Genomic DNA, 23223 nt, shown 5'->3' with positions numbered 1-23223 from the left:
GGACGGCAGCGCCCATGAAAGACAGACAACCCGGGTTTAGTGAGAATACAGCTGGTTTAATAATTCAAATAGCAGCTCAGGATGTTTCCCCCCCGCTCGTTATACATGGTTGCACAATATCAGGCTGGTTAAGTACAATCAAGTTTTTCAAAATCATCGTTCCCAGGTTTACGACATGCAAGTGACCATGAAAATATTTGGCTTTTTTTTTTTTTTAACTTTATTCTTTTAAGTTTCTGAACAGGCACTTACATGAGGGAGTTGGATTTGCTCTCAGCCGAAGACATCCGCATTAGGAGTATCCTAGCATAAAGTACACAGAGTCTTTGCTTTATCAAAGTGCCACAGTAATAAAACAGTTCTTACAGAAATGTAATTTGATTATTTACTTACTCATAAAGTAAGGTTACCAATGACACTTGCACCAGAGTTGAGAAGCCTTGGTTTAAAGGCCAAGTTAACTACAAGTGCAAGTTGCCTTCCTCACAGCAGGCTTCAATTTGTGCCCAAGCGACAGGTCTGATAACAGACTCCATGCTCTGTGGTGAACAGATGAACACTAACTCCTTTAAGCTACTTCTTCAAACACTAAATGCCTATGAGATGATGATAAAGACAAACAGTCTGCTATGCCAGACAAGCTTCTAAGTTTTAAGGCTTGCCTGGCTTCAAATACCTTTGCAGAAGACCACAAAAATCTTGTTTGCCCTCTAACAGGCCCAGAAGGATGTCCTTTGAGGACATTTTACCTCTCCTGTCAGGACAGTTACAGAGACTAACTGTGAAGACAGTGGAATCATGAAGCCAGGAGGAAACACAGTTTTCACGTATTTGCAAAATAATCAATGTTACCAGCATTTACTTCATCAATAAGATAACTACGTTCGAATACTTTACCCACTCACCACCTGAAGGTGGACTCATGACAACATCTCTACAGTCACTAATTACTGGGTAACAAGCTCCCAAAAATTAGAAGCGACTCATGTGAAAGGCTTAGAGAAGTTTGACAGAGAACTGGGGGAGAGAGGGCAAAGATGCTTCCCAATATTCTTTGTTACTGCCAGATGCAAAGCCTCCCAGAACAGCTGGTGAGGTGTCTGAAGGCTCCACAGGTACCAGTCATAGTGCACGTACATGCAGCTTCAGTTAAACCCTGTCTAATGTAGTAATTAGGAGATTTAGGACAGATGCACCATAAACCTTGATTTTTAGTGTGATTTAGTCAATTGTGTCTTAACGCAGTTTCAAAACAAAACAAAGCAAATACGCGACATTGGAAACAAACATGCAATAAACAACATGAGAGAAGGGAAATGCTTTAGTCTACATTGTAGAGGTGAGCAGCAAAAATCAAATATACCAGCCTACCATGCATGGAAATAACTAGATTTAAGCTTTTGCATACTCAAGTGCATGTAACATTATCAAATAAAAGTAAATGTGCAGTATAAAATAGTAGCTTAAGAAAGTTCCAGTGTTTGAGAAAGCACTTTATTTTAAATGTATATACATACTTGAATGTTTAACTGAAGAACGCTTTAGTAGTATGGTAAACGCAGCACTGCAAGATGAAGGAAGACAGTTGTAATGGGAATTCTGGCCTTCTTTTCCCACAGGCTGCTGCCATCTTTAACCTGCTGAAGCATTGCAAAGTTTTTCACCTTAGACCAGTTCACATTTCGGGTTGCTCAGCAGATGCTTGTGACTCTGGAGATTCAAATCGCTGGTGGAAGTTTGTCCGTTGTTTCCTCAGCTTCTCAGGAGCTTTTCTCCATAAAATTATTTCCTGTTTGAGGAAGAAAACACTCTTGAAAACAATATTTACCATTAAGGCAACAGCATCAAGTATCTTAAGTTCCTGATAAACAAAGACTTTTGGGAAAATAAAAAAGATAAACAAACACAAGAGCCCACAAAAAAATGTATCCCCCCTGCCTACCAGTGCAGTTCATATGAAAGTAACAAAGACAGCACCATTAAGTTTACATATTCAGTTACTGCTTGAATACTTGCAATCTTGAGCAGTCACCTCTTCCTCAACTATCCTACCCTCAATTTCAATAGTATTGAAGAGCTCAAGAAATTTTTCTTCCTCCTTTTCTCCAAATCCAAAGCCTACCATAGCCACTGTATGCTCCAGCTACCTCTTGTTTTCCATGTTTAATTATACTGTCTTGTCTACTTTTGTAGTAGGAAGATTCTGATCTAATCCACATGGCTTCTTCCAGTGACCCTTTTGGCTATACCTTTCCTCAGCATCACCTCATCTTTTCTAACATTTTCAGTCAAATGTCTTAGTCTTTATTAAGACTTTGCCGTTTTGAACCCGGGCTAATGCAGGAGGGGAGATTTCTCTGCAGGAGTGTAAGAAAGCAAACAAATGCATCAGTAGCTCATTTTACCCACCCAGTGTTTTGTCTGGGTATTCCCAATGCAAGTTCTATGGTACTGAGCATCCTGTCCTTGTTGGAATAGCATCCAACATCCCCCTTGGCTCCTTTTGTGCAAGCTAACATTATCCACAGACCTGTCAACACACTTGCCAACAGAAATGCTTATGCCACGCTTGAAGCACAGGTGGCTTCTAACTTGCTGAAGGTTCAAAGCAGCACATACAGAAGCCCAGATAATTCTGCAACAGAACTGCTATAGACCATACCTGCTGCTTGAAGTATCGTCTGTCTTCTTCATCCACAAGCACCAGATTTAGGAAGTACCTCACTGAGAATTTTTTGTTTACATCCCTCATTGTCGGAGTTGGGTCGTAGCCTGCTAAGAACAGTCTTATAGGAATTGATTCACCTTAAAAAGAAAAGAAAGCTTAAATTAGTTCCTTAAAACTGGAATAATTAATACAGTTTCAGAAGACATGTAAAATGAAAGCAGTTTCCCAAGCACTCTCTGTGCCTGTTCCTTGGTTAAAAAAAAAAACAAAAACAAACATACATGAGACAAAAAAACATCCACCCAAAAAATCAGAACCATAACACTGAGCACAGAGGCAAGTATGAAATGAACAGTGAGAACCCTTTCTCAGTGCAATCATGGTAGCCAGGAAAGCCAGAAGGATCTGTATTTTTAACTTTCTAGAGCTGGTCTACACCATGGAGTCAGTTTGATGAAAGAATCAGTCATAGAATTTCCAACGGTAAATAAGGGTAAAAGTTACTAGGATCCCAAGTGAAATGCCCTAAGTCCATAAAAATGTCTTCTCTGAATAGAAAATGCACCATCATTTCAGCAACCTAAGGAGAAGTATGGTTTCTCTGGTAAAAAAAAATTGTCTAAGTCATCTCTTCTGCCCCAGATCTTTTAAATAGCATTTTAACACTAAATGCTCACCCTTTAAAACAATCACAGTTATTTACCTTTAACTGGTGCACCATCCATTATTTCGTACTTTGCAATGGTTTCAGTCTCTGTTGTGGTACTAGGTCCTGGTGAAACAAGTTTTCACTGTGAGAACACACGCTTCGGTTTTAAACATTTACAAAGCTTTATCACAACAATTCCCATTCTGCAGCACTTAAATTAACACAGCACTGCATTTTGGCCTTCATCTTGCATGTAAGTCAGACATGGCTAAAGCAAGCAAAACCCTCTCCCAGGCAGGACATCTCTTTCTTACTCTTCCCCCCGCCATGCTGACACTGAAGAGACAGTAGCCAGAGCTTCAAAGGAACCCTGGATATGCAAGCTTTAAATAAGGGACAAGCAAGAGGGTCTGGAATCTTGAAATTGCTCTGTTTGGTGAGCAGTGCTAGCAACTGATACTGCTAGGCCATGCTCAGACTAGAAACCTGAAGGGTTATCAGCCAGCTCAAGAGCCGGCTGATAATAAAGTAGTGAAATAAAGTAGTGCTTTCTGCCCTTACTCTACTAGAAGCTTTCTCATTCTTCATACAAGAAGCTCCAAAGAACCCCAGCCACTGGGGAATGAAGTCAAGAGCCACAGCCTCTTACAGCCTTCCTTGCTCGGGCGTGTACAAGCCTCATCTGCAGTAACAAGCTGTTTCTGCTTTGAAACTGCTGGATATTTCCATCGCATCAATTTTTTTAGGATGACAGAAAATGACACATTTCTAGAGCATTACTGATTCATGCTTATGTTTACCAAGCCTCTTTAACCAGTTAATCCGTGTAGAGGCAAGGGGGTCTTCAGGATGCATTTTACACCTCTTCCCTTGTTCATTACTTATTAAGGTTGATTAAGCTACTGTATATTTATGCCCAAGTTCCATTTACAAGGGTTCACATTTGTGAAGAGTCACAATAGTCACAACGCCAGAACAATTAAACAGACTGACAACGTTGACTACAAAGTACTATTGCCAAGGCAAAAAATGCCAATGGTAGTCAAACACCAGTGAGAAAGAAGCTGGTGGAGCACTAGTTTAGTGAGAGCTGAAACTACTGACTTCACTCTCCAGGTCTGCATAAGGCTCAACTGGCACACAAGTTGCCCTTTCCTTTGGACTTTGTTTCTCTTACCAATTCCAGTAATCTCCTTTTTGATCAGCTGCAACTCCATGTGCTGAATTTTTATTCTCACTAAGAGGAAATAAATTTTTCCAACAATCACATCCTTTAAGTGATACCTTTAAAAGAACAAAATGGGGGGTTTCGTTAAAGAATAAACACAAGTTTTACACCTTCTTGAATACAAGTCACACAAGCAGTTATCTTATCTGCCTGGTAACTACTTAGAGCTTACTTCCCCACTGAACTAAGCACCTCAGCCAGACCGGAGCAACTACAGTATTTCATCATTCCATCAGTACCAGTAAAAGAAGTGCTGTTAGTCATACTGAAAAGGCATAAAAGCAAAAACTAAGCCTTAAATATTTGCTAGTGACCTTCCTGTTAGTACTGAAGACAGAACAGCCAACTATTTCTCGAAAACACCATTGCGTAATTAGTACTTTACATTTTAAGCCCGCAGTTGGTCATAATGTATTACATACCGTACCCTTTTATACCAAGTTATTTACTTGAATGCATTTTGCTCTGACACTTACTTTGACTTATTGTATTCAAACTCTATATGGAGACAGTCTTCAATGCCTACTTCCATTTTGATGGAGTTGTTTACATCTGGGTATGTAGCGAGCTGGTGAACAATCAGATCATATTCTTTCACCAAGTCTGACAGTCGTCTCACGATAGTCACTTTTAGAAAATACCTAGGAAGAAAGACACTGAGTTAGCCAGAATTATTCAAATTTACTAAGAGCCCTTGTGTTCTGAAGTACAGATATTCTTTGAAAGACCAGTATACAATCTCGTAAGACTCAGTAGAAAAGAGTAAGACACCAAAGCACAAGACAAAACACTCACATGTGGGAGTGTTTTCTTCAGTTGTGGATATGTTGGTTTTTTTTAAAGGAGAGACATGGACTGTCTTCACTTCATTGAACCGAAGAATTTTATTTATACAAACAGCATTGAGCGATTCCAAATTAAGTAGAAAAGACGTGTTACAGCCTCAACAACTCCAATCAAGGCACACTAGCTACTGGCTATTACATGTTCTATATAATAACCAAAAGGAGGAAGAGGGGGCAGCATAATTGTTAAATTATGAATTTTCTGCAGGGGAGGAGAGGAAAAATAAAAGATTTAGCAGTTACGAACCTCAGTCTGACGTTGGCACCAATGTAGGATTCATATGGCTTTTCAACCTGCATGAATTCAAAATCATAGTTTCTGCTTTGGGTCAGTTCTCCAGGTAAGGCCAGTTCTTTCACTAAGTTTACAAATTCATGGGTATTACTTTTGTCATTGAAGAGTTCTAAAGTTAGGAAGTTAAAGGAAAACATGTTTCAGTGCTTGTTTTTAGCAAAATTTAACAAAATTGTCTCTAATTTGGCAGGAGCAGGTGGGAGAGTACAACAGAAGCAATTAACTTAAAATACACGTATTTGACCAAATGTTTTACTCAGGCTTTTTAATTACCTTCAGTTCTAGCAGCCTACAGTTAGCATCCCTAAAGAACTAACTGGAATGAAGAGAACACGTTTAAAGCTTCACTAGCAGGGCATTGTTTTTTAATGACAGTTTAGCTAGCTTCAATAAGTACTTCTTGCTTTGCATGCTCGGTAATTAGCATTGCCTGGTTTTGGCTTCCAGCATTTATTGCTGCAGGGACAAAACCTAAGCAATGTCAAGATGGGCTTATTTAGGACAGGCCAGTGATCCTAAATGGTCTCCTGCAAATTAATAATATCTATCAAATAATTTATTATTACTACTAGTCTACAATCAAATGGGTTATTATAACCCTGGTTTAAGTCAGTCATTTGGAAACAAAAGCAGTTTCACAGCAACGGCATCTCCTGTCCCCAGAGAAGCGTCAGTTATTCATGCCTAGATCTGTGTCCTGCAATTCTCACCTAAAATTACCTTAAACATCAAAACCCGAACACTTCAGTATCTAAAAATAAGCTTTGCCACCATTCAAAACTGAACATCGGCGTTGGTAGTTGGTTTTACACAGACTGAAGTTTTTCAGAAAAGAATAAATGAACTAAACACACCAACTTCACAGTTCATCACTGCCAATTTGGTAGAAACTGACACTTAACTAGTAACTCCTATTTTCTGATATGACCACAAATTATCTAAAAATGTACTTAGTTTGCTGTGACTACCATTTATCTAATACATAGTTTATTTACTGCTGCATATCAAATACTTTTTGTGCCAGTCAGTCAAAAAAGCTGTACTCTGAAGAGTTGGTTTAAAATACAGCTTTGATAAGGAGTTAGTCTCCAAATAGTGCAGGGAGATCACACTACTGGAATACTTTCAGCATTTCTACACTAAAACTTGGAAGGATGCAAGAAAATACTGACAAGTACAAAGAGCAGTAGTTTAAACCATTTCTGCATAACTCTGTGGACTTCTAAATGTAGCGTAACAGAAAGTCCCAGAAATGCATGAATTTCAAGAAACACTACATCAAATTAAATTCATCTGAATAATAAAATTTGTAATTCAAGAGTAAATGAAAAACAAACTGTACAGCTATTAGAAGACAACAGACTAAATGAAACTGACATACATGAGCTCTTTTTTTCCCTGTTGCCTATATGCCTCACTCCCACCACAGTGCTGCTTTATTCTGAAAGTTTAATTTTACAGCCTTACTGATCAAAACTTCAAAGCATAAAGCAGCAAGTGCCGGGTCTCAGCCATATCTGCTAGACAACAGTTCAGACACAGACTACTGGAGCCTACTGACTGATCAGAAATAGGGAATTTGTGAAATTCCATATAAAGTCAATTGTATGAGGCTGAAACTTGAGTAATTACTTTCAAGAGGGACAATAATGCAAACAGCTCTCTGAGAAGGAAGGAATTCTAGCATAAGCCTAAGGGCGCAGAGAGATTACCTGGACTGGTAAGAAGTTAGATATAATAAAGATTCCTCATAGTTCAACTCTAAGACGACTAGGGTAGTTATAAGAAATTGACATTTCTAATAGGTTTTATAAAACCAACTGCCATAGAATGTATTTTGCTATAGGCTACCTCTTAATCTCTTTTCTATGCCTCTTCTCTTTCAGAGAAGGTCACAAGTTTATTTTTCCTACATCTCTAATGGTTATTAACCAAACTTTTAGCTAGTCTTAGACTGAATACTCACCAACCTGGTTCTCCCTCACATGTACATATCTTTTTCCGAATGACTTTCTGAATAGCACAAATTAGTACATCACTTGCTTTAAGTAAGGAAGATAAAACTTTCCCCTGGCACTTATCATCTACTGATCAGAACAGGTTGCATTGTTTGAGCTGAACTGCTGACAGTCACAAGTGCCAAGTTCCATAAACCACAAGCACCTAAAAGCCCCTTTATAACTTAAACTCACCAATTTGTCCTACAAATTCAATTCTAATTCCTTGGTGCTCTAGTCTCTTCCCATGCTTAAGGGAGACATTCACCTACCAAGATAAAATAAAAACAAACAAACACAAGTTAAATGTTTTCACCATTTTCATTCTAACACAATCTCAAAAGGAAAACATATTAGTACATGCCTATGAAAACCAACATCTCTTCTCAACAGCCCTACCTGAGCTTGAAGGCAGCCAAATCAAACAGCTGATTATGAAATTAAGCATTTCCAAGGCACCACTAAAACATTCAAGAAAAATCTAATCATCCACAACACTGAATTTTATAACTAAAATTGAAACTTTCAAGTCCCAAAATTAAGTATCCAAGCCAGAGCTCAAGCAGAGCCAGTCGTGATGCTTCAAAGCATCTTCTGACAGTCACATTTGGAAGTTCAAAAATGAACTGCCATGAGATTGATTCCTTTCAAGTCAAGTGAGCTTCAGTCCCTTCCCTAGCAGATAGCTAAATATTGGTATTGGCAAAGTCAATGAAAAATAACAGATAATGAAACCTGCTATGAAGAGTTTCATTTGTGACTCTGATTCTCAAAAACAGACAAGAAAGGATTCCACAAAGTTACTTTGTATTGAAATATGTAAATATTAAGCATATAGAATGTTTGCTCATAAAGCAGTGATGACCAGAGAAATTCTCGTACTTTAAAATCCAGTACACTGTCAATATCCGAGTAGGAAGTAAACCACTCAAACAATCCATCTTTGTGGTGAAAAGAAGGACAGGGTAGAGGGAAGCTGTCCAAAAATTACTGGTCTCCCAGACCTCCTCATGCCACTGCGTTTGTGTTAGCCAGAACTCATGAGGCACCTCTCAGACGTAGCCGATACAAGAGAGCAGTGCTCCAGCCTGTGATCATAAGCTTCTCCCTCAGCTTCCTGAACTTGAGGCCCATCTTGTGGCCCTTCACATCCCTGGAAGGATCCTTCTGGAGAAGCAGGACCTTTGTACAGAAAGGTATCACTAGAGCAGGAAGATGCCCAGTGGAATAGATCAGTCAAGATCAAAGTAGGCATTTAGAAGTCAATCTCATAACTCAAGTCTTTTGATGGAAAAGTGAATCATAATAGAAACATTCAGAGAATGGCTCCAGTAAAACAGAGCGATAGCAAGGAGTTCCTAGGTGCAATACTGAATGTAGAGAAATCCCTCTGGCTATCTGAACTTCACTGTCTTTTTTCCAGTAAGAGAAACTATTGTGGACTCAGCAGTCAGCTGAACTTGGTATGTTGCTTCTCTGATGCAATCCAGAAACCACTTCAGGGCATGGAACGCAAGGCTTATCTTCAGGGTTTGCAAATTTTTGACTGCACCAGCCAAAAACTACTGTTACGTGTGTTGGATTGTGGATTTTGGAGCTCAAAGGGAAGGGGAAGCAGGAGGATGCAGTTCGGAACAGTTTTCTCATCAGAAGTAATGGTAGGATTGCACATCATTGCACAAAAACCTTATTCACAAATATGAGATGACTGGAAATAAATAAACAGCTACTATTCAAAAATGTTGAGTTTTATCAGCTGCCTGAATGACTTAATGGTTAAAAAGACCATACATAGCAAAGCAGTTTTCTCTCTGAATAACAACACAAGCTGAAAATGCAGCTCTTACAATAGTTTGTCATTTACTTACCTATATGCATTTGCATACCAGAATGAGTAATTAATAGCCACTTTTAAATAAAAATTTACCTTTCCTGAAACAGATTCTCCATCGTAGAAGAGAAAATGCTTTTCTACTTTACCATCTTCTGTTTTGATTTCTGCCGGTTTTCGTGTTTCAGCGTCATTAAGTACAACATCAATCTCACAAACAGGAACAAAAAGGTTTCCAAGAAAACTCTGGAATAACAAGAATTGGATAAGTGGACACTCCATTTTAAATGTGGTGTTTACTTGCAGCTGTACACTATATACTGGGGAAAAAAACATTTGTGCTTCCATGAAGTTACAAAGCCATTATGCATGAGAGACCCAAGAAACAGTGATGACAAAGGACAACTGTTCCTCTAGGAAATAACTGAAATCAGATCAGTAACAAGCTCTTACAAAAATATAACACTTATAAAAAGTATACCGTGTAATTACCATTACTACTACAAAAAAAAAAAAACAAAAACAAAAACAAAACAAAACAAAACAAAAAAAAAAAACCCCACAACCCAAAAAAACCCACTAGAGCAAAGTAGAATGGAAAGAAACAACAGGGGATATGCAAAGCCCAAAGCATCCCCCCGGCTGGGCAAGGGGAATAGGGATTTTACTTATTTGCTGCCTCTGCCTCCTCACCACAGTTGTCTTAGCAAACAGCACTAGCAGCTTTGAGAGGCAGCGGTTCTTCACACAGCCCACCTCAGCTGCACAACACTGCCATCAGAGAGAGTGGGTGTTACAAGTTTACCTGTAACACTGCTTTGGGCACAATGTCGGTCCTCACCTTTCCTCAGCATTCTCTGTGCTCGAAATTTTGACTAGCACCAAACACGAGAACCTGAGAGATCATCCTTTGATCTTACACAAACACTTCTTACAAGAAGCTGCAAAACATGTTAGTTGTATGGGAAACTCAACAAGATTAGTACAAAAGCCAACATTTTCCTCCAAAGATTTAGGCACTAATCTGCTTTGATGTACTAAAGCAGATGACACTTCACTAATTCAGTGTGATTTTTGTGGGGTTTTTATGTTCTTCATGAGAACATCTGCTTCAACCAGATGAATTTGATACACATTAAACAGTCTGTCCTGGTTTCAGATGGAGTTAACTTCTTTCAGAAATAATTTCTCCTAGAGTTGATTTCTTCTCAGTAGCTGACACAGTGCTGGTTTTTTGATTCAGTCTGAGAATAACATTGATAACACACTGATGTTTTAGTTGTCGCTATGTTGGGTTCATCCTAAGTCAAGGACTTTCTTGTGCTGCATGCTCTACCAGTGAAGAGGTATACGAAAGAGCTGGGAGCATGGCCTGGACGGGTGACCCAAACCAGCCAAAGGGATATTCCACACCTTAGAATGTGCTGCCCAGTGTATAAACTGGGGGAGTAACCTAGAAGGGGCTGACAGGGTTCTGACATTAGTCAGAAATTGTGCATTACCTGTTTATTTTTCTTTTTATTATTATTGTTATTATTTACCATTATTAATATATTTTACTTTGCTTTCATTATTAAACTGTTATCTCAACCTGCAAGTTTTACTTTTGCTTCTCTTCTCCAGCCCACCAGGGTGGGGAGGTGACTGCACAGCTGTCTGTGGTGGTGCTTTGTTGCCAGCTGGGGTTAAACGACACAATCATTCTCACTTCACCAGTTTAACGTAAAAAAAGGAGTAAGAACACTTTCCAAGACATTCTGAGGACCTGAAGTTTGAAATGCAGCATAAAAAACAAAGAGCCTAGGGGAAGATTTGATCTGAATGCTACTGCTTAGCAGTAGGAACACTGAGTGACTTCGTGCTCACCCCTCCTAGTGAAGAGGGGACATAGACCAGGCTGGAGCTATAGGACAGTGATTCACACACGACTAAACTGACTTTGTATACATTCAGCAATTGGCCCTAGTTCAATCCACAAAGATATATATGACTCTAACTGAAACCCTGTTATATCTACTACACATTCTGAGGGGAAAGCAGCAGCAGATGACCAACAAGGCCATCAAACAAAAGACCAAAATGTCTTCCACATCTCTGCCAAACACAGATTTGTACTGACTGCTGAAAAAATATCGTTTTTTTTAAACAGTGCACACTAGAACCATTACTGATTCTTGGCTTCTGGGGAAGGGCAACAGAAGAAGAAGAAAGTTTCAACAAGAATTTCAAATTGTAGGCTATTTTAAATACAAGATACTTTTGAGCATGGGCACATTTTTTCCCTTGAAACTGTACTTGTTTTCCAGATTAGTCTTATACTCCCCTCTAACTAAACAAGGAAGCACATTACCTTTAGGCAAATTATACCGGATGCTCTCAAAGTACCTTCTGAATTATGAAGCTGACCATTTAAATGGTCAACCAGACCAAACACTGGTAACACATCACTTCTCAGGAGACTGCATATAAATATTTCAACTGCACCCCTTCGAGATTAGCTGTGATGTCCTCCAGAGAGAACGAGAGCATATGAAATAAAGAAGTCAACAGCTGGTATCTCCTCCAGTTGCTATCGAAGATACTACTGCGGGGAAACTATGCAAAACAAGAATTATTTTAAGAAGCTATAACAGAGCTTATTATGTTACAGTTTAAAAGAATGCAGACAGAGAACTGGGGTTTCCAGAAACTGGCCAAATGCCAGGCTACGCTCTTGGTTTTGTGCAAAAGACAAACGTTGGAGATTCTGCTACATCAGGACCCAAATCAACCTGCGTTCAGCCCTGAAGTGTAACAGCTGCACTGAAGGACTTGTGGGACTGCCAGCGGCTGACAGAGGGTGCAGAAAGCCCAGCTTCAGCTTCACACGGAGCCCTGAGCAGCTTCTGCACGCGCAACAGAGAGACACGTGTTACGGACCCCGAACACCCCAGAACCACAAAGCCATCGATCCAGATGACTCTTTACGACACGTATTTTTTTAACCTCTTCATCAGGGCACACCGAGCACTTCGCCGAGCCTGCCAGGCACAAAGCAGCCGCCGTTTCCTGAAGGGTGTGATCCTTAAGGAACACAGCCCACAGCTGCCAGCGCTGCCTCACGGCACTGCCGGAAGATCTACCGATAACCCCAGGTCCGTCCACGAGCTTTCCCCGACGGCAGCTGTGCGGGGCACACGGAACCCGAGTTTCACGACCAAACCCCGCCCTACCGAGGTCATGAGGGCACTTTTAATCCGCAAATAAAATTAATACCCCCCCCAAACCCTTGTTTTTCGAAGGAAGGAGGGGAAGAGGCGGCACCGCCCTGCCCAGGCCGCCGCCTCAGGCGATGGCGGATCGGCGCTGCCCCCTCTCCGCCCCGCACTCGCCATGGTACGCGCCCCTCCTGCACACCCCACATAACCACTTCCCCCCCCCCCCCCCCCCCCCCCGTCGCACTCACCATGGTACGCGCCCCCTCCGCGGCCCGACGCCAGCCCCGCGCGCACCAGCACCAGCCGCCCCCGGCCGCGCGCCCCTGGTCATGTGACCTTACGGGGCCCCAGGCCACGCCCACCCCCGCGCGCGGACCACGCCCCGCTGCACGTGACCGCCCCCTCCAGCCCCGTGCCCACCCCCGGAGGGCGCCGCCTGGCGGCCGGGAGGCGGCAGCGCTTGGGAGGTCTCCTCAGGAAATAACCGCGGTAGTAAACCTTTTCTTTTCGCAGGATTTCGGGCTGGTTTTCGGGATACGCGGTTGGCTGACTGCTGTAAAAGTGCAGGCGGCTCCCAGCGCACGAAGGGTTGGAATTTATCCCCTCAGAGTACTATGACTTCCCCACAGAGCTGGCTGCCCACCCATCACTGTTGTTCCCCCCATTGGGATGGCTGCCGCACATACACACATAAGGCAGTTCAGACTGAACAATAACCTTTTTAGTAAGTGAAAGCAGTAAGGATCTTAAGGCAAAATTTTTATTGATGCTGGTTTAAAACCGCTTCATGGCTGTTGGGTGAGGCTCTGGGGAAGAGGCGAGGGAGCGATGCATGAGGACAACGTCTCCAGCCCTACAGGAGCAAATCCTCCTCCGACAGCTTTTCCTTCAGCTCAGTGCCTCGCAGGCTCTCCAGGAAGACAGGCAGCTTCGCCTCAGAAAAGCTGTCATTGTCACCAAGCCCCGACCCAGAGGCTGGCTCTGCTTCCACCATGGTATTGGACCCAGAGGCGGAATCCTCATCCGAGAGAGGGAATATATCACCCAGCTCCTGGTATCTCTTCATCCTGAAATGCAGAATGGCATTTTTCTCTCTTAGATGAACAGATCTAAGCGTGGGCGAGCCACACTGTGACAGGACCGTCAAGGCAGGAATAATAGACATTCTGGGGTGCTAGCATTAATGACAACCATGTGGCAAATGAACTTACAAGGACGGGTCTGCCATGGGAGGAAGGATCCTGTTGGCTCCACCACTGGGCATGTAAAACCAGGGCCCCTTCTCTTCAATGCAGTTAGCAGACCAGGCGTCAGGCCGGCACCTCACTCTCTTGTACCTTGCCCTCTGCATCGGAGCACCTGATGGAATCAGCCACACATTATCCATGAGGACCAGGACATTACTCACCAGGTCCTATTAACTTTATGAGCACCCAATAAGGCTTAAAGGAGCGGATGGAAGTAATTTGTGCGGCCCTGATTGCTCAACCTCTGGAAAACTAAAGTAACCCTGACAACTTTTTTTAAAATGGCTACTGACATCCTAAGTGACTCCTTTGCCATCAGAGACATCAGACATATCTCCCACACGGCACCAGGAAGTCCATGAAAAATCCCTGGGAATCCCCTTCACACACGGCACCGGGAAGTCCATGGGAAACCACTGCTGTCACAGCACGGCTCATCCCCAGCTCACAGTCTGGCGCAACTGTGGGGGACCTGAGGGTGCCCTGCAGCTCTCCTTGAGAGAAGGTGGAGGTATGTGAAAATAATGTGAAAATCTCTGGGGACAAGGAATCCAGCTGACAGCTGGCTCCTGTGCTCTCCTTCCTCTCTTGGCTCCAGCTCTGCCCCTTCGAGTTCAATGGGATGAGTTTTGATGGGGAGGTGAGAAACTCAGGGTATGCCATGGGAGCAGGTTTGGGGTTTATGTAGGCTCTCAGAGCACTCGCCAGAGGAGAGGCAGTTCAGGTGTCTCCTAGACACAACAAGGTTTTGTAAACCCATGTTTTCAGTTCTGGTGCTCCCCAGGTGCCTGATTGGGGCTGTCACTGAAAATGTGGGTCTTCAAAAAATACCAAAATGACAAAATAAGGATCACATAGTGAAGATAAAAGCAGTGGCATTTCATCCTTCCTCTTGGTCTCATATAATTAATTTGTTCAGAAACCTCCTGGTGCATTCTCAACCTGTTGGCACTTTATCTATTTTTTTTCTCAGTTTCTTGGGAATATCTCTCTGTAATTACACTTCTCTATTGCCCTATATATTTCCATAATGTACTGGATGACTTTCAGGTACCTCCTACACTCTTCTGTAAAAGAAAAAAGATCTCATGGGTGTAATTTCCTGCTGCTTCTACAGTATATTCCTTTATCATACTTATTTTCTTCTCCTCGCCTATTATTAAAAAGGTTTTTAATAATAACAGTCACAACAAAATAAACAGCTGTAGCTGAAAAATTTGCAAATAAGCAACATAGAGCAAGCAGGCCATCGTCCCTCAAAGATCAGCCTCAGAGTGGTAATGCATAACGAGAGCCTTTCACTATCACAGCTTTGGTTTGTGGACAAATTACACTCTACATGCTTGAAGAGGAGTTTTTCTCTCACAAGAAAGAAATCCATGGGGCATGGCATCATGAATCAATATTTCCTTTTCGTTGTTTTAGTGCTGTATGTTGCAATATTTTACCAAATAAACCGTTTAGTTTCCTCATACTTACAGCTAGTTTCCTTTCCTGCTCACCCCAGAAAGCAGACCGTAGGAGTTATGACATGGGAACTGTTACATACTATGTCTGTAACTCCCTAAGTGCGTAACAGCAGTAACCAGACCACTATGAAAGGGACATTTAGAAAAATATATATTGAAATACGTAGACTGAAAACATACACACATACAACAAACTTTTCATTAAGCTTTTTTCAAAAATTGAAATGCTCCAATTGCAAAAAGCACATTTTCTTGCTGTTCCCTCTCCAGAAAAGGAAACTTTAGCAAAACAGACTTTCTGAATAGATCTCATTACCCTCAGAAGAAGGCCAGTTTGTGAAATTCAGAGGCTGCCTACACTGCATAGCTCAGAAAGAGGATTACCGAGAGAACAACAACCCGTTTTACCTTGTGCTGTGTATCCCACAAAGAGGATTAAACAAATAGCCAGGAAAATCCTCCCGTTACATCTGATAAGGAGCTGCATTTTGGCTGGCATCCCTCTGCTCGCAACCAGCCTTCACCACAGCTTCACACTTCAGAAATAAGACGGAGCGAGGAGATCAACTTTTAGAAAAGGTTCCAAAACCTCAAACCCAACCCATAACCTGCGTCACCACTTCCTGACTGACAGGAGTGAGACATGAACAGAAAAGCTCAGCACTGTGGCCTTCCTGCCTTCATCAATCCAAATTGAAAGTTCCTCTGCCTTCATCTCCTGTTTTGCCCGAGGAGAAAAGCAAACCTAGGACCCACCAGCTGGACTGAAGGTGGTGCTGCCAGCAGCTTGTGGTCAAGGCACACATCCCACCCAGCGTCTGCCCAATGCTGAGAGGCCTCCAGAGTGAAAAAGCAGTGCTTCATGTTCCCTAATTTTCGGTCAACTGCATTTGTGCATTGGCACTGGCACTGCCTTTCCCTGCCTCAAGCCCACACCAGTCCGCCAAGATGGTTAGAAGCCAGCTACTCGCAGTAGGTACGTGTTTCACCATCTGGGGAATCATCTTTTTCCACAGAAGTAAATTATCTCTGTAATTTCATGCCAGGCTTGGGGGTTTTTGGGTTTTTTTGAAAGCAGAATCATAGATATTCACAGTAGAAGTGAAAAAAAATGTATTAAGTTAAAGAATATATTCTGGTAGAAACACATCAGCTCCTTTCTGGAAGGGCAAAGTCAATTTGCTTGGCCAGATCATCACTGTGTGGTACAAATGCCCCTTTGGATCACATGTGGCTCCACAAGGAACACATCTGAGAAGCCATGAAAGCTCTTATAGAGACAGATAAATAGAAGCTGCCTTTCAGCTGGCTCGTACCTTTTACTTGCCTTTTGGCTGTGATTAAACTCAGGCTTGAGTTCACTTAAGAATAAATTACAAACAACAAGGTTACCAAAGGAGTGAAGGTTTTTCTCAGTCGTACTGAGAGCTGCTGGATTAACTGGGGCACCGACATGTGGGCCTGACATGCTGCAACACCTTGTCGGTACTGGGGCTGACAGTGCAAGTTGTCTGTGGTAAATCTATTTTTATGTGGTGGAAAGTCCACAGAGGCCCTCAGTGGGGATCTGGGCTGAGCGGTGACTTTCCCCAGGGCACGGTGTTCCACCAAAACCCCATGAAGCAGCAGAAAAGATTCCAGCAGCTCCCTCCCCTCTCCATGCTGGGATTTACCACCAGATTGAGGGATCAAGTTGCATGTTCAGCCTTGATGTGGTTTATTATGAGCCTCTGCACATGGGGTTTTTCTCTGGCACAGGAAAAATAGGAGCAGGTGTGGAAGGACTCGTGCAGTGGTTATTCTTACCACCCTCATTTGTACATTGTATTTTTAGCATCAACTCTTTTTTTCTTTTTGTTTAAGGCAGTGTTCAGCATCAATAGGAAGCTGGGCAAACACGTGAGGGAGATGATCAGCCTCCACTTGCTGAAGGCTGCGGAAACCGTCCCTGCAATAACACCTCTCACTTTCCACTGATCATGGGTACACACTGATCCGTTCCTCACCCCTCCACTGTGCACAAACAATCTCCATGTGAGAAAGCAAAAACTCCACTGGCTAGTTTTGCCCACTAGCCCAGGGCATTTTCCACTATGGCATTGGAAGCCCCGTGAGATGCAGCCAGAGCAATACCCACCAGTGGGCATGGTCATGGGGAACTGGGGATTCTGCAGGAGCTGGGGGAGCTGCTGTGGGTAGGGGAGCTGCAAATTCCCTGTATCTGGAGGGGGATCTCGCAGAGCCAAGTTATCTGTCTTGTACCATCAGCTGATGGGGGAACTTGTAGCACTGGCAGTTTTGCTACACAGTTTTGGTTTTTTTTTTTTGTGTCCACAGCATGCCTCAGGAAATGAGATCACTTTACAATCGGTAGCTGTGGGAAGTCCAAAGCAAATGTTTCACCCCTATCTCACATACATCTGTGTAACAGGGCCCTGAAGCCTGCAGGTAGGGTTAGCCTGTGCCCATCTCCTGCCCTGCTGTGCTCTGCCAGTGCCCACACCCCACTGCACTTTGCAAGTAAAGAGTTTTCCACCTTCCTACAAACATGGAAGTCACTGGAGACCTGGATCTTAAGCAGACTGGGACATGCAGGTCTTAAAAGTAAAGCATGCCCTTTATGGAGTGTCACGGGATGCCCAAGGAACACCATCTGTAAACCACTCAAGACATACAGTGAAAATAATCAGCTCTAATTAAAAAAAAAAATCTCATCTTGGGCTAGAGGCCACAACTGCTGAACGTTAACAAATTTTTTCTTTTTTTAAAGAGCTAACCTATATTGGAACACTAACATGCCGTGGTATGACTATCAGACTTTAAGAAAACAGGATTTTAAGTTAAATATTTTAAATCTGCAGAGGAGAGCACAGTCACCATACCAATGTCAGCTACCTCAAATTTACCTTCCATAAACTGTGAGGAAGATTTGTAGGATAATTTTCTTCCTGTGTATGTAAACTGAAAGATTAAATAGCCCAACATAATAGGCCTACAAAAAGAAGCAAATAAATGAGGAACAGGTATTTGAGAACACAGCTTGCTCCTGGAGCCTTGCTTACAGCTACTGCACTGAAGTGCTGCCATTATTTTCAAATCACATGCAAAGCAGGTTTCTTAATCTGCAAAGCTCTTGCTTTGCATTTTTGTAAGGCATTAATTTGGGGAGAAGGGAACAGGTGGAGGGAGAAAGCTGCCTTGGCACTATGCACCCAGACCCCTGAGCAGATACCCAGGACTTTCCATTATGTGCCTGAACAATCTGGAAGTAGTCTTAAACTACAATAAACACTTCAAAATCTAAAGTGTTTAACTGCTCCTTAGTCTTAACTTTCAGAGCTGTTGTATCTCCCTACTGGCCTCAGGAGTAATGACTAATTTAGTAACATCACTAAATGTGGACCACACTGCAGGAGTGCCTGGCATAAGGACATCCACTCTGCTGATGAGGGCAGAATATCGGGCAAAAGAAAATCCCAGCAGTAACCCACAGGGGCATCACGGGGGTGTTTCAGCCAATTCTTTGGACATCAACCCCTTCTCTGCTCTAGCCCAGGTAAATGCTGATGGTGCAGACTGGTCCAGAGGAGTGGTCTGGCATAGCAGTGCCAGGCCAATCTCTCTGTTGCTTTTCCTCAGCAGGCAGCACAGGTTTACTTTGCAGTCTGTGTTCCTGACAAGCAGCCAGATGGACAGATGGACTCCCATGGGTGCAGGGGCACCCACAGTCCTGGTGCTTGTCAGCAAGGCTCACAGGCAAGGCACTATCTGTCCAGGCAGGGTCCTGATAAAGAGTTTTCTCATTGACAACTGCTCAGAAATCAGATAAACGTTAACTGCTGTGGGGTCACTCTGCTCTCAGGGTCAAGTTTTCCCCTGCCCGAGCTGATGGGAGCTCAACTCTGGCTTCCATGGTGTACTAGTTTGAAAACAAACCAGTGGGAGGCACCAAGTCAGAATAACAATTTAATGGAAATTAAAGAAAACACTGGTTCAAACTGACAGAGTCAAGGTACAACCTGACACCCTGTTAGGCAGGGTGGTGGTAGCAGTCTGATAGAATGGTGGCTGCAGTCCTCTGAAGCAGTGATCCTGTAGTAAAAGAGTCTGCTCTTCCTCAGAAAGTCCAATGGTGGCTGTGTAGCTCCTGTCCTCTGGAAATCCAGTGGGAAGGGTTTTCTCTGGTGGTCAGAGTCCCAGATTATATCCACGATGGGATGCTTGGTTCCTCCCTCTGGGTGGAGCATCTCACAATGGGGTAACGAGTCATGAGGCAAAGTGTTGATTAGGCTCATTAACAGAAGATAGTCCAGAGGGAGTTATCTCTGAGTCATGTGGCAGGACAGTGATGGGCCATTAACAGAGAGATAGTCTGGGGGGAGGAGGCAAGGAAACACTGCCCCACCTGGTTTCAACAGCTCCTGAGGATGGTAATAGAATATACTGCAACCCAGGACACATGGGAATCCAGGCCGACCCCTGCACACCTCAAACACTCATCCCCATGGAGCAGCAAATCCAGCAGACAGCTGGAGCAGCTGGGGATCCTGAAGCACTGGGCCCTGCCTGTGATTCTCAGCTCTTTATTTACTTTGCTGAGAAAGTAGGAATACATATTTTGTACACCGGGGAGCAGCCGGTACAGAAAAGGCTACATCTATTACAAGCAGAGCTGGAAACAAGAGTGAAGAGAGAATGATGGCAACAGAAAAAAAAATAGAGGACAGACAGAGCACAGGGGAGAGTGTCTGAATGGCAGCTGGGTTCAACACAAGGAGCATTTGTTTTGCCCATCTTGCCTTTTGGGAAGGCAGAACAGTTTTCTTCCCTGACACTCACTGCTGAATTGGGATGAGATTCATGAGACCTGGACATCCAATGGGTCCTGAGCACACTGGTGCATCTCAGGGGGTACTCATGAGCTGCACTCTTAAATGCCCAAAATCACCCTGATGCCCTCAGAAGTGAACTCCCCTCCAGGCAGGCATTCCAGCTAAATTTAAGGATGCCTTTTGCCAACAGTTCCTGTTCAACCAACCAACCAACCAACCAGTCAACCAACCTTTGGTGACTGAAAGCAAAAACCTCTCCTGCTTCAAAATAGCAAAGAGCTGGCAAGCCAGAGAGAGAGGTTTGGGTCCAGATGGGGGGATTTCTAAATCCAGCCCTGAGTAAAGAGTAATTCTTAACCTGGGTCACATCTGAGCTCAGCATTTGACCCGTGTTCACCCCTGCACCCAGAGCATCATGGCCCAGGCAGCCCATGGCATCCCTCGGCATCCCTCGGCCTCTTGTGCCACCACCTCTCTCCTCTGAGGGCAGCATCAGGGCCTGGTCCATGCAGATAAGATTCAGATCTTGTAAGAAAGCACTGACATTTATCATGTAGAAATCAGACACTTGTTACCATATAGATCTCACAGAAGAGCAACTCCTTCTTTCTTCCCATGGTGAAGGTCAACAAGTGCAGGGGGAAATCGTTGCTGCAAAGCCACAGCTGCATCAAGATCAAGCACAGCTGCTGGCAGACAGGAAGCTGCCAACGACCTTTCCCCATCAGCAATCTCCCCTCTCTCCCAGAAACGTTAACCAAGCAACAGGCCTATCCTTCAGGTGGAAAAAGCAATTTCCTTGCTGCTGGGAGTGCTGATGCTTTCTGCTTGTACCTGCTGAAGCACAGTGCAGCAGGAGGTTTTGGCTGGCAAATTCAGGACAACAGTTTAAAAGCAACAACTTGTTAAGACATGACACAGCAGCCAAGCTCTGGTTACTGATTAGGGAGGCAATTTCAGCAGCTGACTGTCCTTTAAAACTCCATCCCAGAGCAGTACCAGCCCCGCAATGCAAGCAGGACCTGCACGGTGGAGCAAGGGGTCATGCAGCACTTATTGGGAAAATGCCCCTAAGCCCATAAGGAATTAACAAGGGAGAGAAGGATGGTGGGGCAAAGATGTTTTCAAAGCAAAGCCTGGTGCCCTGTTCCTCCACTGCTTCTTGGGGAATGTGTTTTCACTGCAAACCAGTTGGCATTGCTGCATATGTTACTGGTTCAAGCTCAACTACCCAGGAATTAGACACAGCTAGTTTTCCATCAGATGGTTTCTCCAGCACAGGACAACCTCACATGAGTGAGCTACTCAGATCTTTTAGATGCTTTTTGTCAGCCTTGGGCTCTTGCCCATAGATCCACCCCAAGCAGCTCACCTTCCCTCCATTGCCTGCACGAATGCAAACTTATTTCTGTGTACAAGCACCATTGGTGACACAGACAAACTTCACACCATGTGTGGGGAGAAAGGACATCAGTAAATTTGGGAAGATGAAGAGAAACAGTAAGCAGGGATGCTCCTGCAGAGGTGTCCCCATGAACCAGGCCTGCTTCTCTCATCCTGTGTGTAAAGTGGAGCAGAGCTGGTGTTCAGGCCCCAGTTAAACAGCCTGGAGTTGTAATTTTGTGATCTTCACCAAGCTGTTGGGGAAAGAGGTGAATTTATGTTTACATTAAAAGAGAACAGGGTGGGGGGTTTTTTTGTTTCCTATCAAGCAAAGGAGCTGGGCATTTCTTAGCTAGCTTTAAGCACATTTGATTTAGTAGAAGCATCCTTTTGTTTGAAATGTGACAGAAGAGAAAAACGAGGAAAAGTATGAAAATCAGATCTGCCACAGGAGCCTCTCCCAAGCAGGACCGGCAGTTCCCAGGCCTCCAAGCCCTTCTGAAGGATCTGCTCTGTGCTCTCTGGCTGGGTGCTGCTGCAGCATGAAGCAACAGGCTCCAAACTGCTGTCCCCCAGGCTCAGAAACTGTAGTGCTGACAAAGCTGCTCTGCCCCCTTTCAAGACGAGCACATCCCTTTTGAAAACATAATTTGTATTAACTAGGAGAAAAGATTTTTTGTCTTTTCTTACTTCAAGGACTCGGGTCAGTCAGCAGGGTAAGCCAAAGCCTGGGGCAAGATTCACCTCATCCAACATTTCCGCAAAGAGGGCAGCAGAGAGGCCAGGGAGGTGAGAGTCACAAGACCCTTGCACTTGCAGTACCTTGTGCCTTTGCAGTGAGAAGCAAAATACGTCTTTCCATGAACCCTATGTAACATGGCAGCTCATCACCATAAGAGAACATTAAGGCAAAGCACATGGAGACATTAAAAAGTATTTGACACCTATTCGCCAGAAGTTCCAGATGTGGACAGGCAAGATGGATAGCAGTATCTGACACTTATCAGGTGTCATGCACAGGCCATTGGCAAATATTTGAATTCAAAATAAACTTTGCTAGCAGGGGATTATGTTGTTCTTTATGGCTGTTCTTTATGGTCCCCTCCTTGTCTGCCGACCACCTGCTGGCAATCAGATGCAGTATCACCATTTCTGTCTCCTTGTCTGCACTAGAAATCACTTCTAGGGCATCACTGTTATTTAAAAGGTCCTGGCATTCTGGTGGAAGGAGGCTCTGGGCCCACCTGACTGCATTCTCTCATGGGCTGTGAAAACTTCTCTGGTGTTAGCTGAACCCACTGCCTATCCAGAGATGGCCTCCAGGAAACCAACAGGAACGTCACAGCCAACACTCAGAGTGGTTTGAGACCCTGCCTGGGAATTTCTTGCTCTTGCTCCACTCCAAGACACTTAAGTATGCAGAAAATCATCTTGTTCATTCCTTTTTTTTGTTTACCCCATGCATTTCACCCACGGATCTCAGGGTAACTCTCTGATACAAGCACTTTGTACTCCTCTTACAGTATTCAGTGACTAACACCAGCTCACTCATCACATGCCTATTCCAGTCTTTCACTGATCA

At 43.5% G+C, this 23223-nt stretch overlaps 2 protein-coding genes across 2 annotated transcripts; both read right to left on the bottom strand.

The window, feature by feature from the left end:
- Window positions 1–35: 35 nt before the first annotated feature.
- On the bottom strand, window positions 36–13057 carry VPS26A (VPS26, retromer complex component A). Its single transcript, XM_039554103.1, has 9 exons — window positions 12959–13057; window positions 9610–9759; window positions 7878–7950; window positions 5638–5794; window positions 5022–5186; window positions 4495–4601; window positions 3372–3440; window positions 2663–2805; window positions 36–1789 (listed from the first exon to the last, which is right to left on the bottom strand). Exons 1-9 carry the CDS (start codon window positions 12959–12961, stop codon window positions 1676–1678), a joined length of 981 nt encoding a protein of 326 aa, XP_039410037.1. The 5' UTR covers window positions 12962–13057; the 3' UTR covers window positions 36–1675.
- A 395-nt stretch (window positions 13058–13452) lies between these two features.
- On the bottom strand, window positions 13453–15990 carry SRGN (serglycin). The gene is made up of 3 exons (XM_010400721.3): window positions 15835–15990; window positions 13922–14069; window positions 13453–13777 (listed from the first exon to the last, which is right to left on the bottom strand). Exons 1-3 carry the CDS (start codon window positions 15923–15925, stop codon window positions 13564–13566), a joined length of 453 nt encoding a protein of 150 aa, XP_010399023.1. The 5' UTR covers window positions 15926–15990; the 3' UTR covers window positions 13453–13563.
- Window positions 15991–23223: the final 7233 nt, after the last annotated feature.

The sequence above is a fragment of the Corvus cornix genome, chromosome 6, assembly GCF_000738735.6.
Source record: "Corvus cornix cornix isolate S_Up_H32 chromosome 6, ASM73873v5, whole genome shotgun sequence".
In the NCBI taxonomy this organism is placed as follows: domain Eukaryota; kingdom Metazoa; phylum Chordata; class Aves; order Passeriformes; family Corvidae; genus Corvus; species Corvus cornix.
Note: the sequence above shows the minus strand (reverse complement) of the source record. Positions and strands in the feature narration are given on the sequence as shown.

Excerpts from the sequence above, each read along its gene's own strand:
- VPS26A (XM_039554103.1), bottom strand. Across the intron at positions 7,951-9,609 it reads GAGAATCTGTTTCAGGAAAG|GTGAATGTCTCCCTTAAGCA; the intron begins GTAAATTTTTAT and ends TTATCTTGGTAG. Across the intron at positions 3,441-4,494 it reads AAAGGAGATTACTGGAATTG|GACCTAGTACCACAACAGAG; the intron begins GTAAGAGAAACA and ends TTGTTTCACCAG.
- SRGN (XM_010400721.3), bottom strand. The coding sequence starts at position 15,925 with ATGCCAGCCAAAATGCAGCTCCTTATCAGATGTAACGGGAGGATTTTC. Across the intron at positions 14,070-15,834 it reads TGTGGGATACACAGCACAAG|GTGCTCCGATGCAGAGGGCA; the intron begins GTAAAACGGGTT and ends TGATTCCATCAG. Across the intron at positions 13,778-13,921 it reads CCCATGGCAGACCCGTCCTT|GATGAAGAGATACCAGGAGC; the intron begins GTAAGTTCATTT and ends TCTGCATTTCAG.